The following is a 22,944-nucleotide window of genomic DNA, read 5'->3' on the forward strand; positions in this document are numbered from 1 at the left end:
GCTCTCACTTGTGAGGAGATGCAGGGCTGGAACTCTTGGCATTGTGGAAGGGACCTTAGAGATGATGCAGTTCCAGTCTCCCTGAGGTTGTCTGACCTGCTGTGGCTCAGCCAGGGCCAGTGCTGTGCTCCCTGGGGAAGGACATCCCTGGGGATGGGTCCTGCCCGGCCCCTCAGCTGCGCCGCGGCGCTGCCCCTCCCGTGGGCAGGGTCTGGCTGCCGCCGTGTCTGCGGTCAAAGTTCTCGTAGGTGCACTCTGGCAGCTGTGGCCTGGCAGGAGGAGACGTGGGAGAGGTGAGGATGTGTTTCAGGATGCTCTGGGCTTTGCCAGTGGCTCCAGTGGATGTCAGAGGAAGCGTCTGTGGCACTCTGAGACAGATCCTCTTCTGCTTCATATGGTGGCTTCTAAGGGTCTGAGCTGCAACTACTGTTTTACACCTTGAAACTTTTACATCTCAAAGCATGCAGAGCAATCTCCTGCACCTTTAGCATCCACTGTGCTACTGTCCTGCCCAGAGCCTCGTGAGGTTGTGACAAACCTCTCCTTACGTAAGCATTGGCTTTAAGCCTTCTTATCTGTGTAGGTGTCTATACAAATATAACCCACGGTGCAATATGGTTCAGGCCCTGATAAATCAGAAAAACTGTGGTTTTTTGTGCTTTTTACAAGTAACTACAGCTTTGACTGTAGGATTAAATTCCTTGTTTCTTTGGCTGTCCTCCTGGAATGGGCATTGTTCTTGGGGAAAGGCCAGGGAAGGAGACGTGGGGTAACTCGGGAAGGAGATATCACAGAGAAATAGCTCAGATTGAAATAGAGCAGCCCCATACAGATGTATTTATCCTTGGCCTCAGATAAGTCTTCTTTACCATTAGATCAAGGGTTGGTTTTGGTGGGATTTTTTGTTTATTTTTTGTTTTTTTCCATCCCAGAAGTTTGGACCCCAGCTGTCAGGAGTGCCCAAGATCAATGTTGTGCTGGGTAATGGGAAATGCCAGGGGTTTATGGGAGCATGGTGTGGATGCCAGCCCAAGAATCAGGCCCTGTCACACCTGAGCTGGGCTGTTTGCTGTCTCCATACCTTCTCTGCACACTTGGCTGAGCTCATCAGCTTTGGTGTGGCAGCTTTTTCTGCTCCATTACAGACTGGGGTGCACAGGGAGGGGAAGATTTCTGTTCCACAGCGTCACCACGGACCCCATCCCTGACTTTTCCTTGGCTGGATGATGCATTGTTCATTTAATGTGCATGGAATGGTTTGGGTTGGGAGGAACTTGAAAGCTCATCAAGTCCCATCCCCTGCCATGGGCAGAGACACCTTCCACTGTCCCAGGCTGCTGCAAGCCCTGTCCAGCCTGGCCTTGGACACTGCAGGGATCCAGGGGCAGCCCCAGCTGCTCTGGGCACCCTGTGCCAGGGCCTGCCCACCCTCCCAGCCAGCAATTCCTTCCCAATATCCCAGCTGGGCCTGCCCTCTGGCACTGGGAAGCCATTGCNCCAGCCAGCAATTCCTTCCCAATATCCCAGCTGGGCCTGCCCTCTGGCACTGGGAAGCCATTGCCTGGGTGCTGTCCCTGCAGGCCTTGTCCCCAGTCCCTGGACAGCTCTCCTGGAGCCCCTTTAGGCCCTGCCAGGGGCTCTCAGCTCTCCCTGGAGCCTTCTCTTGTGCAGGGGAGCAGCCCCAGCTCTCCTAGCCTGTCTGCAGCCTTCCATCCATGCTCTGGGCTTAGGGCACACCTAAACTCCTGTCAGCCCTTTGCTGGTACAGCAGCCTTTTGCTGTGGTCTCTCCCACCTGCTGCCCAGTCCCTTGTCCTCACTCCACTGGGGTCCAGCTCTCAGCTGTGCCAAGACAGAACCTCCTCTCAGCAGAGTCCAGTCCTTGTTTCCTCACATTTGCTCACCTGGCCATCAGCTCAACCCTCTCCTTGCCCCAGCAGTCTGCTCTGAGGCCAGAAAATTGTTACCAAGACCAAGGACATGCACTTTTCTCCCCTTGGCCATCCTCACTCTCCTGCAGGATAACACCAGGAGAAGGCAAGACATCCTTACCTGGCCAGGCTGGGTGGAGCAGAGGGGGAACCTGTGAAATGGAAATGGTGATGTGGGTTAGCAGTGAGGTTAGCAGTGAGGTTAGCAGTGAGGGAGCCAGGAGTGACCTAAGCTGCTCTGGAGGGTGGTTGTGACACTCCAGTGAATGGGAAGAAGCCCTCATGGCAGGCATGTGGCTCTCTCCATGTGCTTGGAAATTGGGCACTGCAATATAAGGAGCAAAGCATTTTTGGTTTCTTGAACTTACTCTTCAAGACAAGTGGCGGCTTCCATGAGTGTGACATCAGACTGTCCCTACAGACAAGTCACAGTGATGTGACATCTCACTCTTCTCAGTCCCCTCCTGCCCATGCCACCACTCAGAAGCACTGGAGGGCTGGGGACAGGCAGACCCTGGCTCCTTGGGAGGTTCTGTCCCTCAGTCCATGGGCTGGTTTTCATCTCCTGTAAGCTGGGCATTCCCTGATCCCACAGCCTTGGCATGGCTGGAAGGTGGGATTTCACAAGTGCTGGGGAAGCACTGGGTAGTGAGGTCCCAGGGGACTGATGGGGTGGTCTGTAAAATGAGGATGCCCATCCCAGGAGATTAAACTTGTGTGGGATGCAGCAAAGGTAAATCCTGGCTGTGGGCTACAGGGGAAGAGACAGTAATTAGCCAGCTTCAAGGAAAAAAAAAAAAATCTGGTTATGTAGTCAGTGAGTTCTTCACTAATTTTTCCTCTGTTGGTTTATTAACATTTCTTCTTGGCAACAGGGAAACTCCTGTTCCCTCTGAATTTCCAAAGGCCCCTCTGTCAGCAGGCTGTCACCAGCCAGCCAAGAGCTCTTGGCTCTTAGGTTTTCTGCTAGAATTGTCCCTCTCCTAGGGCAGAAAATCATAAAATCATTAACACTCCCTCCCCCCAAAACAAACCCAGTCCCCTCCTGCCTGCCTTGTCTGTACATCCCTCCCTGTTTTGCAGTCGGATGGAGGGAAGTCAGCACACTGACCTTCTCTGGAGAACACGGCGAAGCTCACTATCACCAGCAGAATGACCACCTTGATTGCCAGCGGCACAAAGATCAGGATCATGAAGGAGGAGCTGTCGGGGGCTCTGAATTTGTAGAAGTAGACGGCCCCCTCTGCGCGGCCGTGGCTGTTGACAGCAGTGCAGGTGTATTTCCCGTCGTGGCTCAGGGACCGCAGCTCCTTGGTGACGCGGTGGCTGGAGCTGCTGCTGGAGCTCAGGTTGCTGTAGAGGGGCCCGCTCCAGGTCAGGGCAGGAGCTGGTTCCCCCTCGGCCGTGCAGCGGGCCTGGAAGGTGTGGTCCCTGCTGGAGCTGACCGTGATGTTAATGATCCTGGGGGCAGCTGTGGGGATCACAACAGGAGGGAAAGTGGGTCAGGCTGCAAAGGCAGATCTGGTGTGAAACACCTGGAATGAAGTTTTGGTCTTGGTGGACTCTCGGCATTGTTATATCGGGGTAAAGTTGGATATTGGTGGGTGAGAGCTGGACCTGCCCCAGCCCTGAGCCCCCTGCCCTGGGCTGATTCCCCAGCGTGGGCAGCAGGGGAGGGGGGATTGTGCCCCTGTGCCCCTGTGTTCAGGTGAGACCCCACCTGCAGAGCTGCCCCAGCCCTGGGCAACACCAGCACAAGGACGTGGAGCTGCTGGAGCCAGCCCAGAGGAGGCCACGCAGCTGCTGCCAGGGCTGGAGCCCCTCTGCTCTGGAGCCAGGCTGGGAGAGCTGGGGCTGCTCCCCTGCACAAGAGAAGGCTCCAGGGAGAGCTGAGAGCCCCTGGCAGGGCCTAAAGGGGCTCCAAGCAAAATGGGGATAATATTTTTAGCAGGACTTGTGACAGGACAAGGGTTGATGTTTCAAAACTGAAAGAGTAGAGATTTAGATTTGATATAAGGAGGAATTTTTTTGAAAAGAGGGTTTCCCAGAGCAGCTGTGGCTGTCCCTGGGTCCCTGGAAGTGTCCAAGGCCAGGCTGGACAGTACTCAGAACAACTTCATGAAGTGAAAGGTGTTGGGGGGGTTGGATGAGATGAGCTTTAAAGATTTTCTTCCACAGAAGCTATTTAATGACTCTATGGATGTTGGGATCAGCCCTTTTCTTCCTTGTTTTTCTCGGCACTTTCTTCTCCTAGATTTCCCAACCCAGCCTATGTTGGAAAAGGATTCACCCAGCAAAGCCTGGATGTAAGGAAGTGTACGCTGTTTTATCCCAGTAATGGCTCACACTTTTTTCTGAACTTTGGTCAACTTCAGCTGTTGTTCCCTTCCTCGGTGGCAGAAGGCAGAGAAGTGCCACCCACCTTTGTAGGCACAGGTGCAGCTGGTGACCTTTTTGGACTTGGCTGCACCACCACAAGGTCCAGGACATGCCAGCCACAGTGTTCTGCACAAGAATTTTATGTCTGTTCCTTTGATCTCTGACCTCCAGAGCGCACGTGGATGGACTCGTTTGTGTGAGCCCTTTGCGCAGTGCCTGAGACTTGCCACATTTGGAATGTCACTTATGGGTAAAATATCTGTTTCTCGCCACAACCTATTTTTGATTATTTTTTTCCCAGCCCCAGGGTTACCAGGTCACTGTCAGGTTGGACATAGGATAAATTTCTTCACAGAAAGGGTGATTAGACATTGGAAGGGGCCACCCAGGGAGCTCTCATCCCTGGTGCTGCCTGTTTTTGAACCTGGTTCAAGAAGGTGTTAGGGAAAAAGAAGAGCACTAAAATGAGTGTCTTCACAGAGGAAGAGCAGGAATTCATTTTTTCAGACTGGACAAAAAAATAGACTTTGCAACTTCCTACTACTCTTCCCCTTTGTCCATGTAATGCAAAAAGAATGTGAGGCTGTTCATCATGGGTCTGTGTGTTTTGGTGTCTAAATTAACGTTTCAAGCATTGATTAACCCCTCCCAATCACAGTGTCAGGGCCCGTTCCCAAGCAGGGAATGCATCTGTGTGTGTTGTCATTCCTCTGCTGTTAAAATCCAGGCAGCCCCTGAGAGACAGGTCTGGCTGCCATCCTGCCCTGCTGTGTGTGGGTGTTCAGGAGCTGGTGCAACTGTGCAGAACTTCTCAAGAAACAGCCAAGCTCATCCTCAGGTCCCATCTGGACACCCACAGCTGGCATAAGGAGCTTCCCTCTCAAAAGCAAAATCATCCAACCTCATGGCCTGGGTAAGATCTGAGTCTGCTTCTGAGGCCTCCTGTGTCTCCTGGCTCCTCCTGATCTCTGAGCTTGCCCTAGAAAGTGGGATTAGCATTTGACATTTGTTGCTCAGAGCCAGTTTTCCAGGAAAAACTTTGTGCTTCATGCTCCAGAGGATTTTGAATTTATGGTGCCTGGGTACCAGGTATCTTGTCTTTCCAATTCCATTACCACCCAGGCCCTGTTGTGCTAATGCCTGTGAACTTGTGCTCTGCACCTGGGCTGTCCAGTTCAGGTTCTGATGGAGAAGATGTCTTTAACCCCAGCTTGGCTGAGCCCAGCTTGCCTCTGCTGCCTGCCCTGATCCTGAGCTGCAGGGGCAAAATGGGATGCACAGCTTTTGGTGGGCTCTCAGCCCAGCTGCCAGAGCCTTTGCCATTTCCTTACCAGTTTTGTTCCTGTTCCCTTCCCTGCATGGTGCTCACTGTCTCATGCTGGGAGACTGAGGAGGACAACAAATTTTCCCTGTTTTCATGGAGAAAGAAAACCCAACCCCTTGGAAAACCATCTCAGGCAAACTTCTGCCACCATTTGTCATTTCTCACACCCCCTGGGCTCTTCCCTAGAGGGTGGCTTTGCCTCCTTTGCCTCTCACACCCTCTTACCAATCACATGGAGCTTTATCCCGTTCCTGCTCTCGTACTTGTCCTGGATATCTCCGGCCAGCTCCACCCGGCAGAAGTACCTCTCGCTGTCGCTCCAGGTCAGGTTGTCAACCCTGATGGACAGGTCCTTGTGCCGGGGGTTGCCCAGCAGTTTGTACTTGTTCTTGTGGCTGATGGCAGTCTTGCAGAGCTCGCTGCTGCCCTGGCTCACACACTTGAAGATGACTGTGCCGTTGTAAGGCTCCTTGATCCTCCAGATGGCCGTGAGGGCCCGGTCAAATGTTTTGTAGGGGTGTGTGAAGGTGCAGGGCAGGATAACCATCTTCCCAAGCTCTCCAGTAACATCAGATGGGACGTGGACAGACCAGCCATTGCACTGCACACCTAACAAGCAAGAGGGGATCACGGAATTGCAGAATGGTTGTCTGGAAGGGGTCTTAAAATTAATTTCATTCCACTCCCCTTTCCACTATCCTGGGTTCCTCCAAGCCCCATCCAACCTGGCTTTGGACACTTCCAGGGATCCAGGGGCAGCCACTGCTTCTTTGGGCCACCTGTGGCAGGGCCTCACCACCCCCACAGCCAAGAATTTCTTCCTAATGTCTAATCTAAATCTCCCCTTTTTCAGTTTAATATATAGAAATGTCTATCTACCCACTGTTCTGCTGCTATCAACAGCTGTAGCAGCAGATTGGGCTTCAAAGACATCTGTGCCTACATTCCTGTCTTATGAAACTCACTTTGTTGGATCAGGAGCTCTCAGGAGCTGAGAATACCTGTAAAATGTAAAAGAATACCTGTAAAATGTAAAAGCATCCTGCAAGTAGTTCCACCCATCCCTGGTCTTGCTGGCTGCACCATATGGGCATTCAGCTGTCAGATTACTCCAGTAGACTCAAAGATAAGATTTGTTTTTTGTTCCTGTATCTGTGGCCCATAACACTTGACAAACATCTCCGTGGCAGTGCAGCTTGTATTAACCTATTGTGTGTTACACAATGGACAAAAGCCATCCCAGGGCCAGCTCTCTGTTCAGATATTTACTCGGAGTCAGCTCCAAGCCGGTATTTTGATTACTGAGATCTGGAGTCGTGCTGCCCTGTCATACACAATAACAGTATGGGCACCTTTTCCAGCCCAGGTTATCTAATAAACAATGCTGCAGCACTGCTGGGGCTTCACGAAGCTCATGGGCTTTGAGCACGAGGATCTGGCACTGAAAACAGTAATTGCTATTTCTTTCTAGCTTATTTGTTCTTGTTTCAGTTATTTTGCAGCATGTCAGTGTAACCTTTACTTTAGGGGAACTGTAGATTTTGTGCTTTTGAATATGCCTTGCTTCTCTCTGCCACCCCTTTGATTACCTTTTCTTTTCTTTTCTTTTTTTTTTTTTTTGTTCCCAGTCTTAAGCAAAGAACACTTTTTTTTTTCTCCTAAGAACGTAAGCACCCCCTTTCCTTCCAGATGAAAAATAATGTTAAAAATAAGTGCTTTTAATGTTAGCATCTCCGCCCATTTCCATGGAAACACAGTTTGCCTAGTTTTGAGTGGAGGGAGCTGTCAACTTTCTGTGTATAATTTACCCTTAACTCTAAAACCTCAGCATGGTAGGTCTTTCATACTCCTTTTTGTTAATATCCAGCCTCCATTTGCTCCTGGAACTGATGCTCTTACAAGAAAGAGAGAAGCAAACAGCCTGCACACCTTACAGAAGGTAACTCCCAAAAGGAATGGTCAGGTCAGTGTTACTGCTGGTTGTCAGTGGGAAAGGTCATGAAGACAACAGCAAGAGCTGGGGACCAGCTCAGCCACTACCCTTGGTCTGGCAAATGCTTTTTGGCAGTGAAGCTAAGCAAATCCTATGGATTTGGATGTGGATTAATGGAATTTAAGCACATATTTGAAGTTAAATGCGAGCTTAAGTGCTCACAGTGGAACTGGAAAGTATTGTGCCTGTTGCGTAATAACTCCTAAGGAATATGAAGCAGAGCAGTGATGAAAATGTTGATCCACCTGACAAAGCTGGGGAAAAGTTAGATGAACTTCCTGCTCAAGTTAGGAAAACAGAAAAATGCAAAAAAATCCCCCACAAACCTACAACCTCTCTAACAATTGCTAAGCCTGCATTTTCCCAGTGTTGTCACGTGCACTTGGAATTTCAGGATACTTTTAAGCAACGTGATGGAGATTCAAGCAATTCTTGGAGAGCTTGTTGCAGCAGACAGTTCCCTGGCACTTGGACTGGAGTGAGAGGACAAGCAGTGATCAGGCAGAGGCTGACAGCAAGAACTCACCCTTCCTGGAGATGCGAAGGAGGCAGAGGAGAACCAAGCCAAGCTCTTTCATGCTGCTCGATGTTCTCCCCTGGGAGGCATCAGCAAACCAGAACCATCTCGTTATGTCTCAGCTGCTGGTCTTGCAGTCACAAAAGGTTTTTCCAGGGGTAGAAGAAGTTGTGGTTTTCTTCTGCTTGGAGGGAATGAGTTGTTTAGCTGAACCAGCTCTGGGTTCAGGTATTAATAGTTCTGTGGTCAGTCATATGAAAATTACACCAGAAGGAACCACAGTATTAACCATTTTCCAGCTAAAGGGAGGGAATTGCAGACTGGAGCTGCAAACATCCATGCTGTGTGTGATGGGGCAAGAGGGGATGGCTTTTGCTTCCCACTCACCAGCCTAGAGGAAATCCTTGCAGTCTGCCTGAGGTTGTGACAAGCAAGACTCTTACTGCCCTAGCTTAAGGCAGCTCCTTCTCCTGAACCTGGAGCCTTCACACCAGCTGTGTTTTACCCCTTGCACTTACTGGATGTTGTCATCCCTATGTATAGGCAAAAAACCCAAACCACTCTTCTTTTGAAGGCACTTGTGCCAAGGTTCACTGGTGGATGAGTGGTTTGGTGTCCCCTGGCACCCCACTCTGCCCACGCTTACATGACCCCAGTGAGTGGTGAGTTGCTCCATCCCTTGAAATAAGATCAATTCCAGCTTTTTTTTTCCCAGGATCCTTGTGCAAATGCTTACTGTTTTCCTTCTGGGTTTAGCTGTAGCAAATTTACTGTGCAGCTTGCCCATCTGCAGAGCTCGGGGCCTGTGGGGAGCTGATCATGTTTTCCCCTTTGTCATCTCCCTTAAACCTGGTCTGGTGCAAGGTGTCCCTGCCCATGGTGGGACTGGATGATGTTTCAGGCACATCCCATCCCGCAGCATTCCGTGATTCCCGCTGGAGGGCTCCCAGAGCCAGGATAAGATGTTGTGGAGTCCCTGCTGCCACTTTCCCTGTGCCCAGAGCCAGGAGGAATGTCAGGGCTCTCCTTGGTTCTTCACCCCTGCTCCCTTCTGAACTGGAGGAAAATCTCCTAGAAGGGGAGTGTGAAGTATGTTCACTGCTTTCTGATCCCTGTCTTCCTTCTGTTTGCAGTGTTTGTGAAGAGAGAGATTTCTGGTTGTCCCAGGCTTTTTGTAGGAGGCTCTGAGTGTATCCAGCTCTTATTTATAGTTGCTTGGACCTGTTGCTATTCAGCCAAGGGTGCTAGTTTTTCAAAGACCAATTTAGATGCCTGCCCTGTCCCCTCTGCATGTCATCCTTGAGCAGGAGCATCAGGACCAGTCGTCTGATTACTTTGCAAACTGTCCTTAGCAGCTGTAAAACATAATTCATGCCACCAGCAGCTGAGAAACCTGAGGATAAGGCTGGTGTAAGTAGCAAGTAAGAGACCTGTAATCCCTGCCACATCTGTGATATGTGCCTTTTCTGTGTACCTCCCCCCTTCTTCCCCGATGTGCAGATTGATTTTGTCTGTTTGTGATGTAAAGTTTTTGGTAGTGTGACTCTTTTCAAGCACTTCACCACTCAGGGCACAGTGGGACTCAGTGGATTGAAGTAAAAGATTAAAGTGAAATCTATGTTAAAAACATCTTGTTACAGTGAAGCATAAATGATTCATGTAAAGAATAGCTGCAGTTAACACCAGTATGATCCTCTTCCTCTTTAATGTTTTACTGCAGGATCTTCTAGAGAAGTATCTGGTAAATCAGAGCAGAACTACAAATCTTTCGAGTTTTATCTGTGAACTGATTTTCTTCTTGGACCATGGCTATTGGAATGAAGAATTTTAGTGTTTAAAATACAGAGTTGATAACATATAGCTGAAGATTTACAGCTATTTGAATTAGCAAAAAAATTTGTCAACAAAATCACCCATGGCTATATGATCCACAGACCTTTTTTCCCTGGTCTATGCTTAAATAATATGTAAGATTTCAGTGTAGAAGTGTGTTTCTGGTCCAATACCACAACCAGGATGCCATCTGTATTTATCAAATACTGGTTTTAGTACTAGTAAATACAGAGGCTGTAAATAATTACATTTCTCCTGTCTTCCTAAGAAATTCCTCCAGTATTTTGTGATGAATGATTGAGGGGTTGCCCCAGGGAATATTTATATGGATATTAGGGAAAGTTTCTTCACAAGAAGGCTGCCCAGGGTAAGGGTGGAGTCCCCATTCCTGGAGGGATTTGAAAGCCATGGCTGTGGCACTTGGGGACATGGGTCAGTGGTGGCCTGGGCAGTGCTGGGGGAATGTTTGAACTGGATGGTTTTAGAGAGCTTTTCATTCTAAAGGGTTCCATGGCTCTGTGGTTGCGTGGTGATGGTCTGCAGCCAAGTGTGGCTGGAGATGAGCACAGCAGAGGTCATCCCTCCTGGTCCCAGGTTTGTCCCTGAGGACTGAAGCAAAGAGTTATTTGTGTAGCTGTACCTGTGCTGACAATTCATCCACTTATTCAGGGACCAGAGTGAAGTGACAGGTGTTCCCCTTTCCACACTTCAGGTTTTATTTCAGCTCCAAGGTTTTCTACTTCAATTCCTTCAGCATCATGTGTGTTCCTAGTCCTCTGAGAGTGCCAGCCCGCACACATTCAAAGCAAAAGCATCATGTTTTGTCATATCTGGCACTCCTCCCTGAAGGGATTGGCTCTGTGAAGGACTGGGAAGTGAAGCTGGGAGGACAGAGGTGTTTTCCTTCTGTCTCGTTGCTGTCCACAGCACAAAATGGAACCACACTACCCTTCTTGTGGAGCTGCTGTGGGCTGCCCATCTTCCCTCTGCATCCACTTCATCCTCACCAAGCAACAGGCAGGGAAAAGAAAATTATGGGTAAACCTACAGAGCAGGGAAAGTAGAAAGGGATGGAGGGTGTCATAAGCAGGCACTATTATTTTTGGTGACATTGACCCTGTTTCCTGGCTTTGGGTTGCAGAACACTGTCACTGCTGCCTCAAGCTCCTGCCGATCTGGTTTGAAAGTCTGCAGGTTCAGTCTCCTGCCTGTGGTGTTTGCTCATCCCCTCAACAATGCCCCTGACCTGGGAAGTTCTCCTGGCTGCCACCCCACTGCTCCAAGTCTGGGGCAGTTCCATCACCAAAGCTGTGCTGGCAGGCTGATGGAGCTGGAACATGGGTGCTGGGGAACCCCTGCTGCCTCTGCTGAGCAAATTCAGTGTTGAACTGGGGAATTTGCACCTAGTGGGCAATTACTGCATGAAAAACAGCTTTGAAAATTAAAAGCTCAATTAATTTAATTCAAAAATAATTTTTAATTAAATAAATTGAATTTAATGTAATTTAAAAATTAATAAGTTAATATTATTTATATTATACAATTAATTTATAATAAGAAGATATACATTGTTATGTATTATATATAATAATAAAATTTATAATATAATTAATGTAATTCAAGTTTAATTAATTCAACATAATATAATTTATAAAATAATTTATGAAAATAATATAATATAATATAATATAATATATCATGTAATATCATGTAATATCATGTAATATCATGTAATATCATGTAATATCATGTAATATATTATAATATAATATAATTAATGTATTAAATAATTCAATAACTATAATTTTAATAAAATAAATTTAAATTGATTTTAAATTAAAAAACAGCTTTTAAAATTACTGCATGAAAAACTGTGTGATGGGCAGAGCACAGCAGGTGGAAAAAGGCAGAAGTCTCTCTCCAAGTTGTTTGTTGACTGCAGTCACATCCATTGAGGTGGAGGAACTGCTCTGGTCTCCCAAACTTACACATTTCTGGCCCTGCTGCTGCTGTTCACACCCTCTGCCCTGCTCTGGGTGTGGAACACCTGTGGACAGGCAGTGCTGTGGTGGCCTCTGCCCCCACCAAGGCAGGTCAAAGCCATTGAGGGGATGATCCTGGGGCCAGGACCACAGTGCTGGTGCTCACTCCCCCAGACTGCTCTTGGTCCCAAGCCCAGCCAAGGGTGTAGATGCCCCTGCTCTAAGCCCAGCTTTGTGCTGGCAAACCTGATGTGGCCACTCGTTCATGTCAGCCTTTGACTCACGAGGAATCTGTGTCAGCTTGCTCAATGACAGCTGTGGAATGTTTTAGGAGTGCCAACCCTCCCCAGAACCATGTCAGCTCACCAGCCACTGAGTGTCCTCTCCTGGCCTGGCCATTCTGTCACCCAAACCAGCACGGAGGGTCTGGCCTGATCTCTGTGTGAGGAGGCTGGGACTATCTTGAGCCAGGGGCTGAGCCAGCTGGCAGGACAGAGACACTGTGCATCCCTTTGGACTAATCCAAATGATGTGTCTGATCAAAGGCACTTGAAATGGCATCAGAAAAGAGGTCCCTGCCTACCCTTCCTACTGAAAGTGAGCCTTTGGAGATTTATGTGCTCTGTCTCTTCCTGCTGAATGGGCACAGCTGGTGATTTAAGAGATTTATGCTCCTCGAGTTGTAGATTTCATAGCCCTTCTCTGGGATGAGAGCTGCTCTCCTTTGGGAAGGAGTGTGGGCTGCTTTTTTCCCCCAGGTCACACAATATCTGAAGCACCTCCTGAATTTTCCCGTGACAGAACACTCTTGGCCAGTGAAGGGATGGGTCTGATCCATAATCTGAGCTTTGCTGCCTCACTTTGCAGACTCCAAACAGATTCAAAAGTACTCAGAATGAGATCTGTGGTAATGAATGTGACACCTCTCTAGCCTGTGCCTCTGGAGAATAACTCTACACCTCTTGTTGTTACTCACTCACCCACACCCTGCCTTGCCTGAGATCCTGTGCCCTTTAGAGTGGCATTTATTGTGGCATCTTCTCTGGGAAATGTTCCATCCTGTTGTCCTTTGTCCTTCTTAAGCTGTAATAGTGTTTTCACTGATCTAAATGAAAAGTTTAACCAGAATGCTCTAATAGTTTTTATTTGTTTGTGGGATTTTTTGTTGGGTTTGGTTGGCTGGTTTTTTTTTTTGTTTTTTTTTTTTTAGATCCTTGGTGGTTAGACCTGGACTGTTTAGCAATTTCTCCTTGCTGGTGAGCTTCAGCTGAATTTCTCCACTTGTCATTACCTGTTGCTGTGTGGCTCTAGAAGTGCTTTGACTGCTCCTCAACATCTGTAAGCATCATCCACAGGTTTCTCACCTTGCAGTGGCACCTCTCTATCATCTACTCTTAAACATGGCCCAGCATGAGTTTGAAGCTAATAAAGGCCAGAGGATTGCACTGCATCTGCTAATCTGTTCTGCTGTGACATTCCTAGCGTAGCATAGAGGGTTTTCATCCATTTTCTCCTGAACTGAATTCCAAACCTTGGATTTGACCTGGGTGCTGAGTTTCCACTTGTGGTAGAAAGGCACAGCTCCCACAGCCCCTGCACTGGGCAAGTGTTGGGGGAAGGCTGCAGATCTGAAGCCAATCTCTTGAGATAATACATGAAGCAGGGCTGAGTGATCACTCTTCCCCATGAACTGTGTCCAGAGGCAATTCATTGACAGCCTTGACCTGATTGTCCCAGGATTGTCTATGCTGCAGTTAAATCTGCAGCTGAGTTATAGGCAGAGGCAAGAGTGTTTTAATGGCATTGTAGATCCTTGTGCCTTTAAGGAGACCACAACAAATAATTTTTGTAGGTAGCACATGATCTGGGTGAAGAGCAGGCAGCGTCCTGAGCTGCTATTGAAACAGGAGACTTTGACTTGAATTCTTGGGAGAACCTGTCAGTGCAAGATCAGCTCCTTTCCAGCTGGGACAGGAATTAGATGAGAGAAAAGAAGGCAGCAGCTCCCCTTGCCCTGATGGAGTGATCTGCCTCTGGCAGAGCCAAGAGAAGGAGTCATTTTTGCCCTGTGGCAGGGGTTCCCCAGAAAGCAGTTTGGTGGTGGGCTTCTTTTGCAGCTTAACTTTTATTGGGGCTGTTCTTAGAATTTGGTTTTCTCAGTGGTTGTGATTTCCTGCAGGCAGCAGGGCTACAGAGGATGCACTAAATCAAAAGTCACAGAAATGCAGAATCACGAAATCAGAGTTGCTGCCTGTGTGTTTGCTCTTTACCTTAACCTCAGGAAACATTTCTGCTAGAAAATGGAACCTTTAGTGGCAACAGGGGGAAAAATACAGGTATGTGTCCAAAACCAGCTGCTTCTGTGCTGTTGGTACTGAGGTCTGCTGAATAAGAAGGTACCAAAAATGGAAGTGACAGGTGAATTGTAGCATGTAAATGAATTTACAGAACTGTAGAATGGGTTGAGTTAGAAGGGACCTTAAAGATCACCTAGTTTCAACCTCTTTCCCACATATGGGGACACCTTCCACTATCCCAGGTTGCTCCAAGCCCTGTCCACGTGGCCTTGAACACTTCCAGGAATGATGTGGCCACAGCTTCTCTGGGCAACCTGTGTCAGCCAGTACCTCACCTCCCTCACAGGGAAGACTTTTTTCCTAATATCTAATTTAAACCTACTCTTCTTCAGTTTGAAGACAACTTTCCTGTTTCACTTATGCTTTCTCTGGTCTGTGACAACACAGAAGTGTTCCCAAAAAAGCCAGTGCTAACCCTTTCAGCCAGTGTAACCTTTACTTAATTGCAGGACTGACATAACCTCATGTGGCTCTCGAGATACAGGGTGAGATAAGGCCCCTGCCTAGGGGAGCTCGCTCTCATTAACAGTGATTGATGATGGCATTGACTCCTGGGATTAAGATCAGGGGCTGATAAGGTGGAGGAGAAGTGCTATGGGGAGTGCATTGTTCATATCAACTCTCACCTCATGCGGGTTGGAGCAAACAATAGATAATTTTCATTCCTCAGTGCTCCCTGCTCACAACCGTGTGTGTACATGGTTCTTGGCTCACTGGCAGGACCTTGCTGGAGGCGTTCCTGTCCAGGCAGGACTGGAAAGGGAAGCTTCCCCAGAGGAGGGAAAATGCTTGACACAGAGGTGGCAGAGTGAGAGAAGCTGAGGAAGAGTGGTGGGGAAGTGGGGTGGAGGAGAGGTGCAGCCTGGGGTTGGCAGAGGTGGTGCTGGAGTGTCAGAGAGCAGCAGAGCTGGGGAGCTCAGGGCAGGGTGGACCATTGCATGAGGGTAACATTTAGAATATCCTGTGTTGGGAGGGACCTACAGGATCATGTGGTCCAGCTCACAGTCCTGCACAGACACCCAGCAATCCCACCCTGTGCTTGAGAGAATGAGCCTGGAGCTCTGGGACTGTGCCCATTCCCTGGGGAGCCTGGGCAGTGCCAGCACCCTCTGGGGGGACAGCCTTGCCCTGATACTCCATTTAGACCTTTCTGACACAGCTCCAGCCGTTCCCTGGGTTCTGTCCCTGTCACAGCAGGGAATGCTGCCTGCCCTTTTCCATGCACTCATTTCTCTTCCCTCCAGTCCTGAGTCCCCCTTATGGATTGTGACCTTTGTGAAGAGGATGCCTTCAAGCACAGTGGGATGGAGCCAGGGCATCTGCACGATGAAATTTGGTCATGCTGCTGGGTAGGTAAAATACTGGTAGTCTAAAGCTGAGGTCAGGTAAAGCAGGTGGTGAAGGGACTGTGCTGGTTAGGAGTGGACATGATGGATGGAGAGAGCAGTTAATGGCACTTCTTGGCAGACAGGGCAGGCGGGTTTCTCACAGGGCTCTGCTTCTCATGTGACATCCTCAGAGACTTTGGTGCACTTCACATGAGAGGCTCTGCAGTCCCTGGAGGTAAACTCTTCCTGGGGTTTCCACAATCCACTGGTTTGTGTCTGGGTTTAACTTGGGGTGTGTGAAATTCAGTGTGAAATTCACTCTGCCATGTTTGCAGTGTGTCCTTAAGCATGCAAAGGGTTAAAAACAGGTGACCCTGGATTGCCAATGTTGTAGTTCTCAGTAAGATGGGAAAGGAGGTTTCTCTTTCTGTTGGGGAGCTGGGTGACTGAGCCCATCCCCAGGCAGGCTTTGAAGGAGTGGAATACAGGTCATAGCATCATAAAATAGTCTGGGTTAGAAAGAACTTTTAAAGCTCATCCTGTTCCACTCCCTGCCATGGACAACAACACCTTCCACTGTCCCAAATTGCTCCAAGCCCTGTCCAACCTGGTCTTGCACACTTCCAGGGGTAGGGCAGCCACAGCTGCTCTGGGAAACCAGAATTGTCGTAAAGAGAAATTTTGATTAAGCCCATGTTGATGAAACAGAGCCAATTTCTTGTAGACAAAGAGCATTGTTTTGTTACAGATAATCCTACTGTGGAAAGATTAGTCCACAATTTAGCAATGAGAGGAAGAGCAGACATGTACATCTGCTGAGGTACAATCACTCATTTGTCTGTCAGGTTCAGTTATTTTGAATAGCCAGGGTTTTGCCCTTTTTCTCTGAGTATATAAACAATTCTGAGTTATCTTTTGAATGCTTTTGGATAAGTTCCCAGGAGAACTTAAATCTTGGATGGATTTGTAACATGCCTGTAGGCAGCTGTCTTCTCCAGCCCTGGTTTGTGGTTACCCCTCCTGTGACCAGTGGAAAATTTGGTTATGTGTACATGAGGAGCGCTGGAACAGCCCCACGTGTCTGAGTCAGACTGTTTGGGTGCGTTTCTTTTGTTGCTTTCTCACAGCTTCATCTAAAATCACATATTTCTTCAAGTCTTGCAAACAGCCATCGTTCTTTGGAAGGAAAATGGAACAAAGGAATGTGCAAAAATTGCTGGCATGATTATCAGTCACATCACAAATGGGGCTTCTGTTCCCTCCTTAGATTTATTACCTAAACCTGCAGCATACAAGTTATCAGGCTCCTCTGAGAGAAGCATTGTTATATGGACAATGTGACTTTCCTGCACAACATTCTTGTGGACATTGCTCCTCAGCTATTTGGGCTTCAAAATCCCCTGGCCTGCCACGTGCTCTAGCTTGAATGGTGGCACTGGTTTTGCCTGGATGGTGTATGCCAGCCTGGTGGATTCCCTGCAGAATTCCCACCCTGGGAGGCAGTGACATTCTTACAGCTGAGATTTCCAGCACTGGGAAGGACCTGATGGATGGTTTGATTTGCTGTGAAGGACCATCCCACAAAGTCTCAGCAGAGTTTAGGCTGGAGCTGTGCAAATTGCATCCCTCCTGTGTAATTCTTCTTTTGGCACCTGCTGAAGATAAGAGACAATTTCTTCTTTCAGGGGAAAATGTCCTTCTGGAATTTCCATTGCAGGCAAAACATGAAAAAATGAACACTTTCAATAATGAAAACGAGCACTTTGTAATAATGGAAGAAGCCTTTGATATTCAGTGGGTAAAGCCTGGATATCTCTGTCTAAGCCTGTGTCTCAAGCATGTTAGATGTCACTCATTTCTGTGACACCCCCTTCACTGCTTCCCAGCACATCTGCAAACACCTCAGGGACAAACACAGGTCTCTTTTTCTGCTCTGCTCCTCCTATTCTGCTCCTACTCCCCAGCAGGACTTTCAGCTCACAATGCAAAATCATAGACTCATTAAGGCTGGAAAAGAACTCTGAGATCATAGAGTTCAACCCTTAACCTGAATTAGCACTGAATTCACTACTAAACTGTGTCCCCAAGTGCCATGTGCCTTTTGAACACTTCCAGGGATGCAGATTCCACCACTGCCCTGAGTAGCCTGTTCCAGTGCCTGACCATCCTTTCTGTGAAGAAAACTTTCACAATAACCAACGTGACAATAATTTTCACTAAACCTCTCCTAGCACAACTTGAGGCCATGTCAAACATCTCTCATTTGTTTAATTAGGGGAAATTTGCCCTTTCAAAACTATTATATCTCCTTTCTCTGCCTTGAATCAGCATTCACATTTGTCTTAAAATAAAAAGCTATGATATGGCAAATTCATCCCAAAGCTGTATCATTCATGTTTCGGCTCTTGTGCTCTCTTATTTAACATCCCATTATGTTTTGGTCTTTTGTTCCACTGCTGTGTGAATCCTTTCTTTCTTGAATATGGTTTTTTTTTTGTATTTCCCAGTTAAATTAGTGTAATCTAAAAGTGTCTTCTGTTCCATGAGATTGAAAAGGCAATCTGCCCTTGCTGAATGCCTCAGTGACAGTTTTGTTGATTTCCCAGATCTTTGGTGCTGATCCTGCACCTGGATGGAGTAAGTCACTGGAGCTGTGGAGCCTTCTGTCAGGTTACACGCTTTTTATCATTCACAGGAATGGAATTCTGTCTCTTTAGGTTTTTTCAGGAGAGAAATGAGTGGTATGTACTTTCCAAGAGGCTGCTGAGGGCAGGTGGGGTGGAGTGAACTCCAGTAAGGAGCTTGCTCATGGATGACTGCAGAGGGACAGTAAAGGAACATGGGTGCAAGGAGACACCAAATAAACTCTGTTAGAAACTGCAGGGTGTTGTGGCTAAAGAATGTCAAGGATTAGTGAATTTGAAATGTTCAGTGCTGTGGAGAAGTCAGAATTCTTTCCCAGATGGGTTGGTGACCATGTGCACCATCACTGCGAGCAAACCAGGGGAAGTGGAAAAGGGAGTGATGGCTCAAAGAGCCATTCACGATGGGATAGCCAAAAAGAGGAGGTATATCTTGGGACAAAGAACAGAATTGAATAATTCCCAGGGGGTTTGTTTGTTCTGTGGAAAAACTATTTTGTTCATGTGGCAGGCTTGCTCACTGCTGGAAGTTGCCTGGCAGAAAAGCTGTGCAGAGGTGCCTCTTGTTGCTAAGCCACCACCATAGGACACCTGCTGTTGAGTGATATTATTCTCTTCAGGGAGGGAGAGCTTGTGTTTTAAGGTATTCTTTATGTGGGCAGGGCTGGGTCACCCACACAGTTTAGTGTTTAGAGTTGGAGATAAATGATGTTGGGTTATGCCGGAGTGAATCAGAGGGGAGGTATCCTGGATCCTCATACGGCCTGAACTTCCAACGCTGGGACAGCCCCAGCTGCTCTGGGCACCCTGTGCCAGGGCCTGCCCACCCTCCCAGCCAGCAATTCCTTCCCAATATCCCAGCTGGGCCTGCCCTCTGGCACTGGGAAGCCATTGCCTGGGTGCTGTCCCTGCAGGCCTTGTCCCCAGTCCCTGGGCAGCTCTCCTGGAGCCCCTTTAGGCCCTGCCAGGGGCTCTCAGCTCTCCCTGGAGCCTTCTCTTGTGCAGGGGAGCAGCCCCAGCTCTCCCAGCCTGGCTCCAGAGCAGAGGGGCTCCAGCCCTGGCAGCAGCTGCGTGGCCTCCTCTGGGCTGGCATTTTCCTACATGGAATCACACTCACCCCCACCAAAACTATCCACCACCATGAGTTTTGTAGCTGCTTTGCAACTGAGGCACCAGAAGAGTTTGCTGGAAAATTCCACTTGAAAAAATTATTTTCCTTCCCAGTGCACCATTCCAGGGGCACGCTTTTCCTAGAATTATTTCTCTAAGTGTTCTAATTAGCAAATCTGATCCTTAACCTCCCACTGATCTCAGCCTTATCCGATTAAACTGATGACCAATCCAAGAATGTTTAATCTAAAATGAGGGAATTTGTAGTTAGTCAGTTTCCTAGGACCACAGCTTCTATCCATTTTCTTCTAATCTGTATATTTTCATGAGAGGTAAAAAGGAAAAAAAAAACCAAACGGATTTTCTAAAAACGTGTTTGTGTTTGAACTCCCATTTTTGCAACTGTGCATATATGGTTTTATTTAACTCAAAAATTTACTGTTGATGACATCACTGGTCCTAAAATGGAAGCAATTGCTCCTGTGTTTCTAGTACAACTGGGCTGTATTTCACCTCACAGGTGCTTCTATTTGTTCACAGGATTGATTTTGTTGCTCCCTTCTAAGAGTTTGAATTTGTTCTGGGAAATCCTCATGCCAGTGATCTTAGAGATATATTCCAACCTAAATAGTGAACTTTATGAAGATGAGTTGGTGGTTTTTTTTGGTTTTTTTTTTTTTTTTTTACTTTAAGGAAACAACCTCAAGATGTACCAGAAGAGGTTTAGGTTGGATATTAGGGAAAAATTTCTTTACTGGAAGGATTGTCCAGCCCTGGCTGGTCCTGCCCAGGGCAGTGGTGAAGTCCTCATCTAAGGAGGGATTTAAAAGCTGTGTGGATGTGGAACTTGGGCAGATGGGTCAGTGGTGGCCTTGGCAGTACTGGGGAGAATTTGATAATATTTTCCAACCTTAACTATTCTGTGATTCTCTTCTATGATTCTGCTATGCCCTGGAATGTGGTAGCAAGTCAACCTCCAGGTAACCAACTTAACCTTCACAGCCCCTTTGCAAGTAAAGCACCTTTGGAGACCCAAAATGATCTTTCTGACCTACATCCATGAAATACTAAGGCCTCCAAGTCCTATTTAAACAGTTTCTGTTTCAATGTATATGAAATTGATTGCCATGGTCTATCTGTGCCTCTGAGAACATGGAGAGTGAGGGCCCTAAATCATTGAGGTGTATTTGCTTTGTGAGTTTTATTGTTTCATCATCTCATTCCAAAACTGGAAAAAGCTCAACTGCTGGTAGCAAAATAGGTCTTACCTGAAGGCCGTTTTCCATGGCAAGACAAAGAGAAACTTCAGAAAGGTGTTAATTTGTGCCTAACAATTCACCTATCATGGAGTCCTTGCACTCTGAGGGAGAGGGAAACAATCAAGAAATAATCAAGCAATAATCTTTTCAATGCACAGCACTGCTTCCTTGTGGGTAGCATCTTTCTCAGCAAGTGATTTATGCCCAGCTCTGGCCAAATTCTGTGTCAATTCCTTCACACTTAGTGTCAAGATTCAAAAGATTAGATAATTATCAGCATTCTTCATACTGTTTATATTTCATGTGCAGTGCAGTAAAACCAAACAGAACCTGCAGCAGTCCTGGAGGATCAGATAAAGGACATTACATTTTTGCATTTCCTCACATTGGAGCTCTTGACATGAAACTGAGAGTCTTGGGGAGAATTATGAACATCAGACATCATCAATGAGAGTGGCTCAGGAACTGGCAGTTTATTTGAATTAGACTTTTGGATAAAATGTGAATCCAAGCAGATGTTTCCTAGTAGTTAGTAGTTTTTTAAACTTTTTTATTTATGTTTTCGTTTATTTGTTTTTATTTTTTTCCCCTGTGAATTATTTTTTAGTAGTATTTACTTATTTTTTGTATATGTGTATTTCTTGTAAGAATTGTAAACACAGTGACATCTCTTTGCTGGCAGTGGGAGGGAGGTAATTCAGGAAAATACCCCAGAATTTCTGCCCAGTGTGTTTCTTATGAGTCTGGTGTCACCTGTGTATTGGAAACAACAATGAAAAAAGGGTGGTGGAAAAAGAAGGGTGAGCTGAATAGTATTTATTTGATATAAAGAAAAAAAAAAAACAACACCTTAACCAAAAACCCCTGTTTCAGTCATGAGATGAATTAGTTCTGTTAGCAGAGACAGTGTTTTGAACGATAATGGGGAAAAGCATAATATGCATGTTCTGAGTGACTTACACATCAAATTTCCAAATAGCTGTTATTTTCTGAGGGATGATGGGAAGAATAAATTTGCTGGATAGTGTAAAATGTAGAAATAATTCTGAATGATGTGCAAAACCTTTCTAAATGGCTGGGACCTGGCCTTCATCTTTTGTTGTTTTTCAGTTCTGTGTGTATGATCTCTTTATGATACTGCCAAAATGTCCCTGTTGCTCAGCAACAGAAGGCTGGAATAGCACCAGTCAGAGGAAATCTGCTGATTTACACTGGACATATTTTGGACATAAATTGTGCTCTCTTGCTCGAGTGCATATTTTAATATAAGGGTGAAAGCAGCCTTTGTGGATTTGCCTCTCTGGGGCACTCATGGTCCTGGGTGGGGAGATCTCAGTTCAGACATTAAAATACCCTTTTACACTACAGTTTGATAAATCACAGAACCAGAGAATGGCTTGGGTTGTGTTGGACACCTAAAGGTCATCAGTCCCCCCCTGCAACAAGCAGGGATGTCTTCCACTACACCAAGTGGCTCAGAGACCTGTCCAACTGGACCTTGACTTTTTCCAGGGATGGGGCATCCACCATATCATTGGGCAACCTGTGCAAGTGCTTCATCAGCCTACCCATGAAAAATTCCTTTCTATCTGATCAGAATTTATCCTCTTATAGTTTAAAGCCGTCAGCCCTTTTCCCATCGCAATGGGCCTTGATAAAAAGTTTGTCCACATTTTCCGTAAAGAGATCTTTAAGTACTGAGTGGCCAAAAATAGATCTCCACAGAGCCTTCTCTTCTCCAGGTGAACACCTCCAGCTCTCCCAGCCTGGCTCCAAAGCAGAGGAACTCCAAACCCCAGGGCATCTCTAAGGCCCTTTGTGCCTGCTCCAGGTATATTTTAGACAGAGCATCACCTCATCTAACCTCAGTTTGGGGGCCTGACCAGCATCTTCCCTAGGAATGAATCACTGCCTGGTCCTGAGGAGCTTTTTGTGGGTCTGACCACAGCTCTGTTGACCCAGTGCTGTGCCTTGGCCTGATTGTGACTCCTGTATGGAACCAGACTCTGCACTCGCACGTTTAAGAAGGTTTGATGCTGCAATGTGCCAAAGGACTGAGAGAGCTGGTGCTGTTCATCCTGGTGAAGGCTGTGAGGAGACCTTAGAGCTCCTTCAAGTGCCTAAATGGGCTCCAAGAGAGCTGGAGGAGGATTTTGGCTCAATCTTGGGTGGGCAGAACACAGGCAATGGCTTCCCAGTGCCAGAGGGCAGGCCCAGCTGGGATATTGGGAAGGAATTGCTGGCTGGGAGGGTGGGCAGGCCCTGGCACAGGGTGCCCAGAGCAGCTGGG

The 22,944-nt window shown here is 47.2% G+C and overlaps 1 protein-coding gene across 1 annotated transcript; it reads right to left on the minus strand.

Annotated features, from left to right (window-relative positions):
- SIGLEC15 (sialic acid binding Ig like lectin 15) lies at positions 1 to 8,631 on the minus strand. The gene is made up of 5 exons (XM_015652453.3): positions 8,153 to 8,631; positions 5,859 to 6,242; positions 3,042 to 3,401; positions 2,052 to 2,082; positions 1 to 269 (listed from the first exon to the last, which is right to left on the minus strand). Exons 1-5 carry the CDS (start codon positions 8,202 to 8,204, stop codon positions 173 to 175), a joined length of 924 nt encoding a protein of 307 aa, XP_015507939.1. The 5' UTR covers positions 8,205 to 8,631; the 3' UTR covers positions 1 to 172.
- Positions 8,632 to 22,944: the final 14,313 nt, after the last annotated feature.

This window comes from Parus major, chromosome Z, assembly GCF_001522545.3.
Source record: "Parus major isolate Abel chromosome Z, Parus_major1.1, whole genome shotgun sequence".
In the NCBI taxonomy this organism is placed as follows: domain Eukaryota; kingdom Metazoa; phylum Chordata; class Aves; order Passeriformes; family Paridae; genus Parus; species Parus major.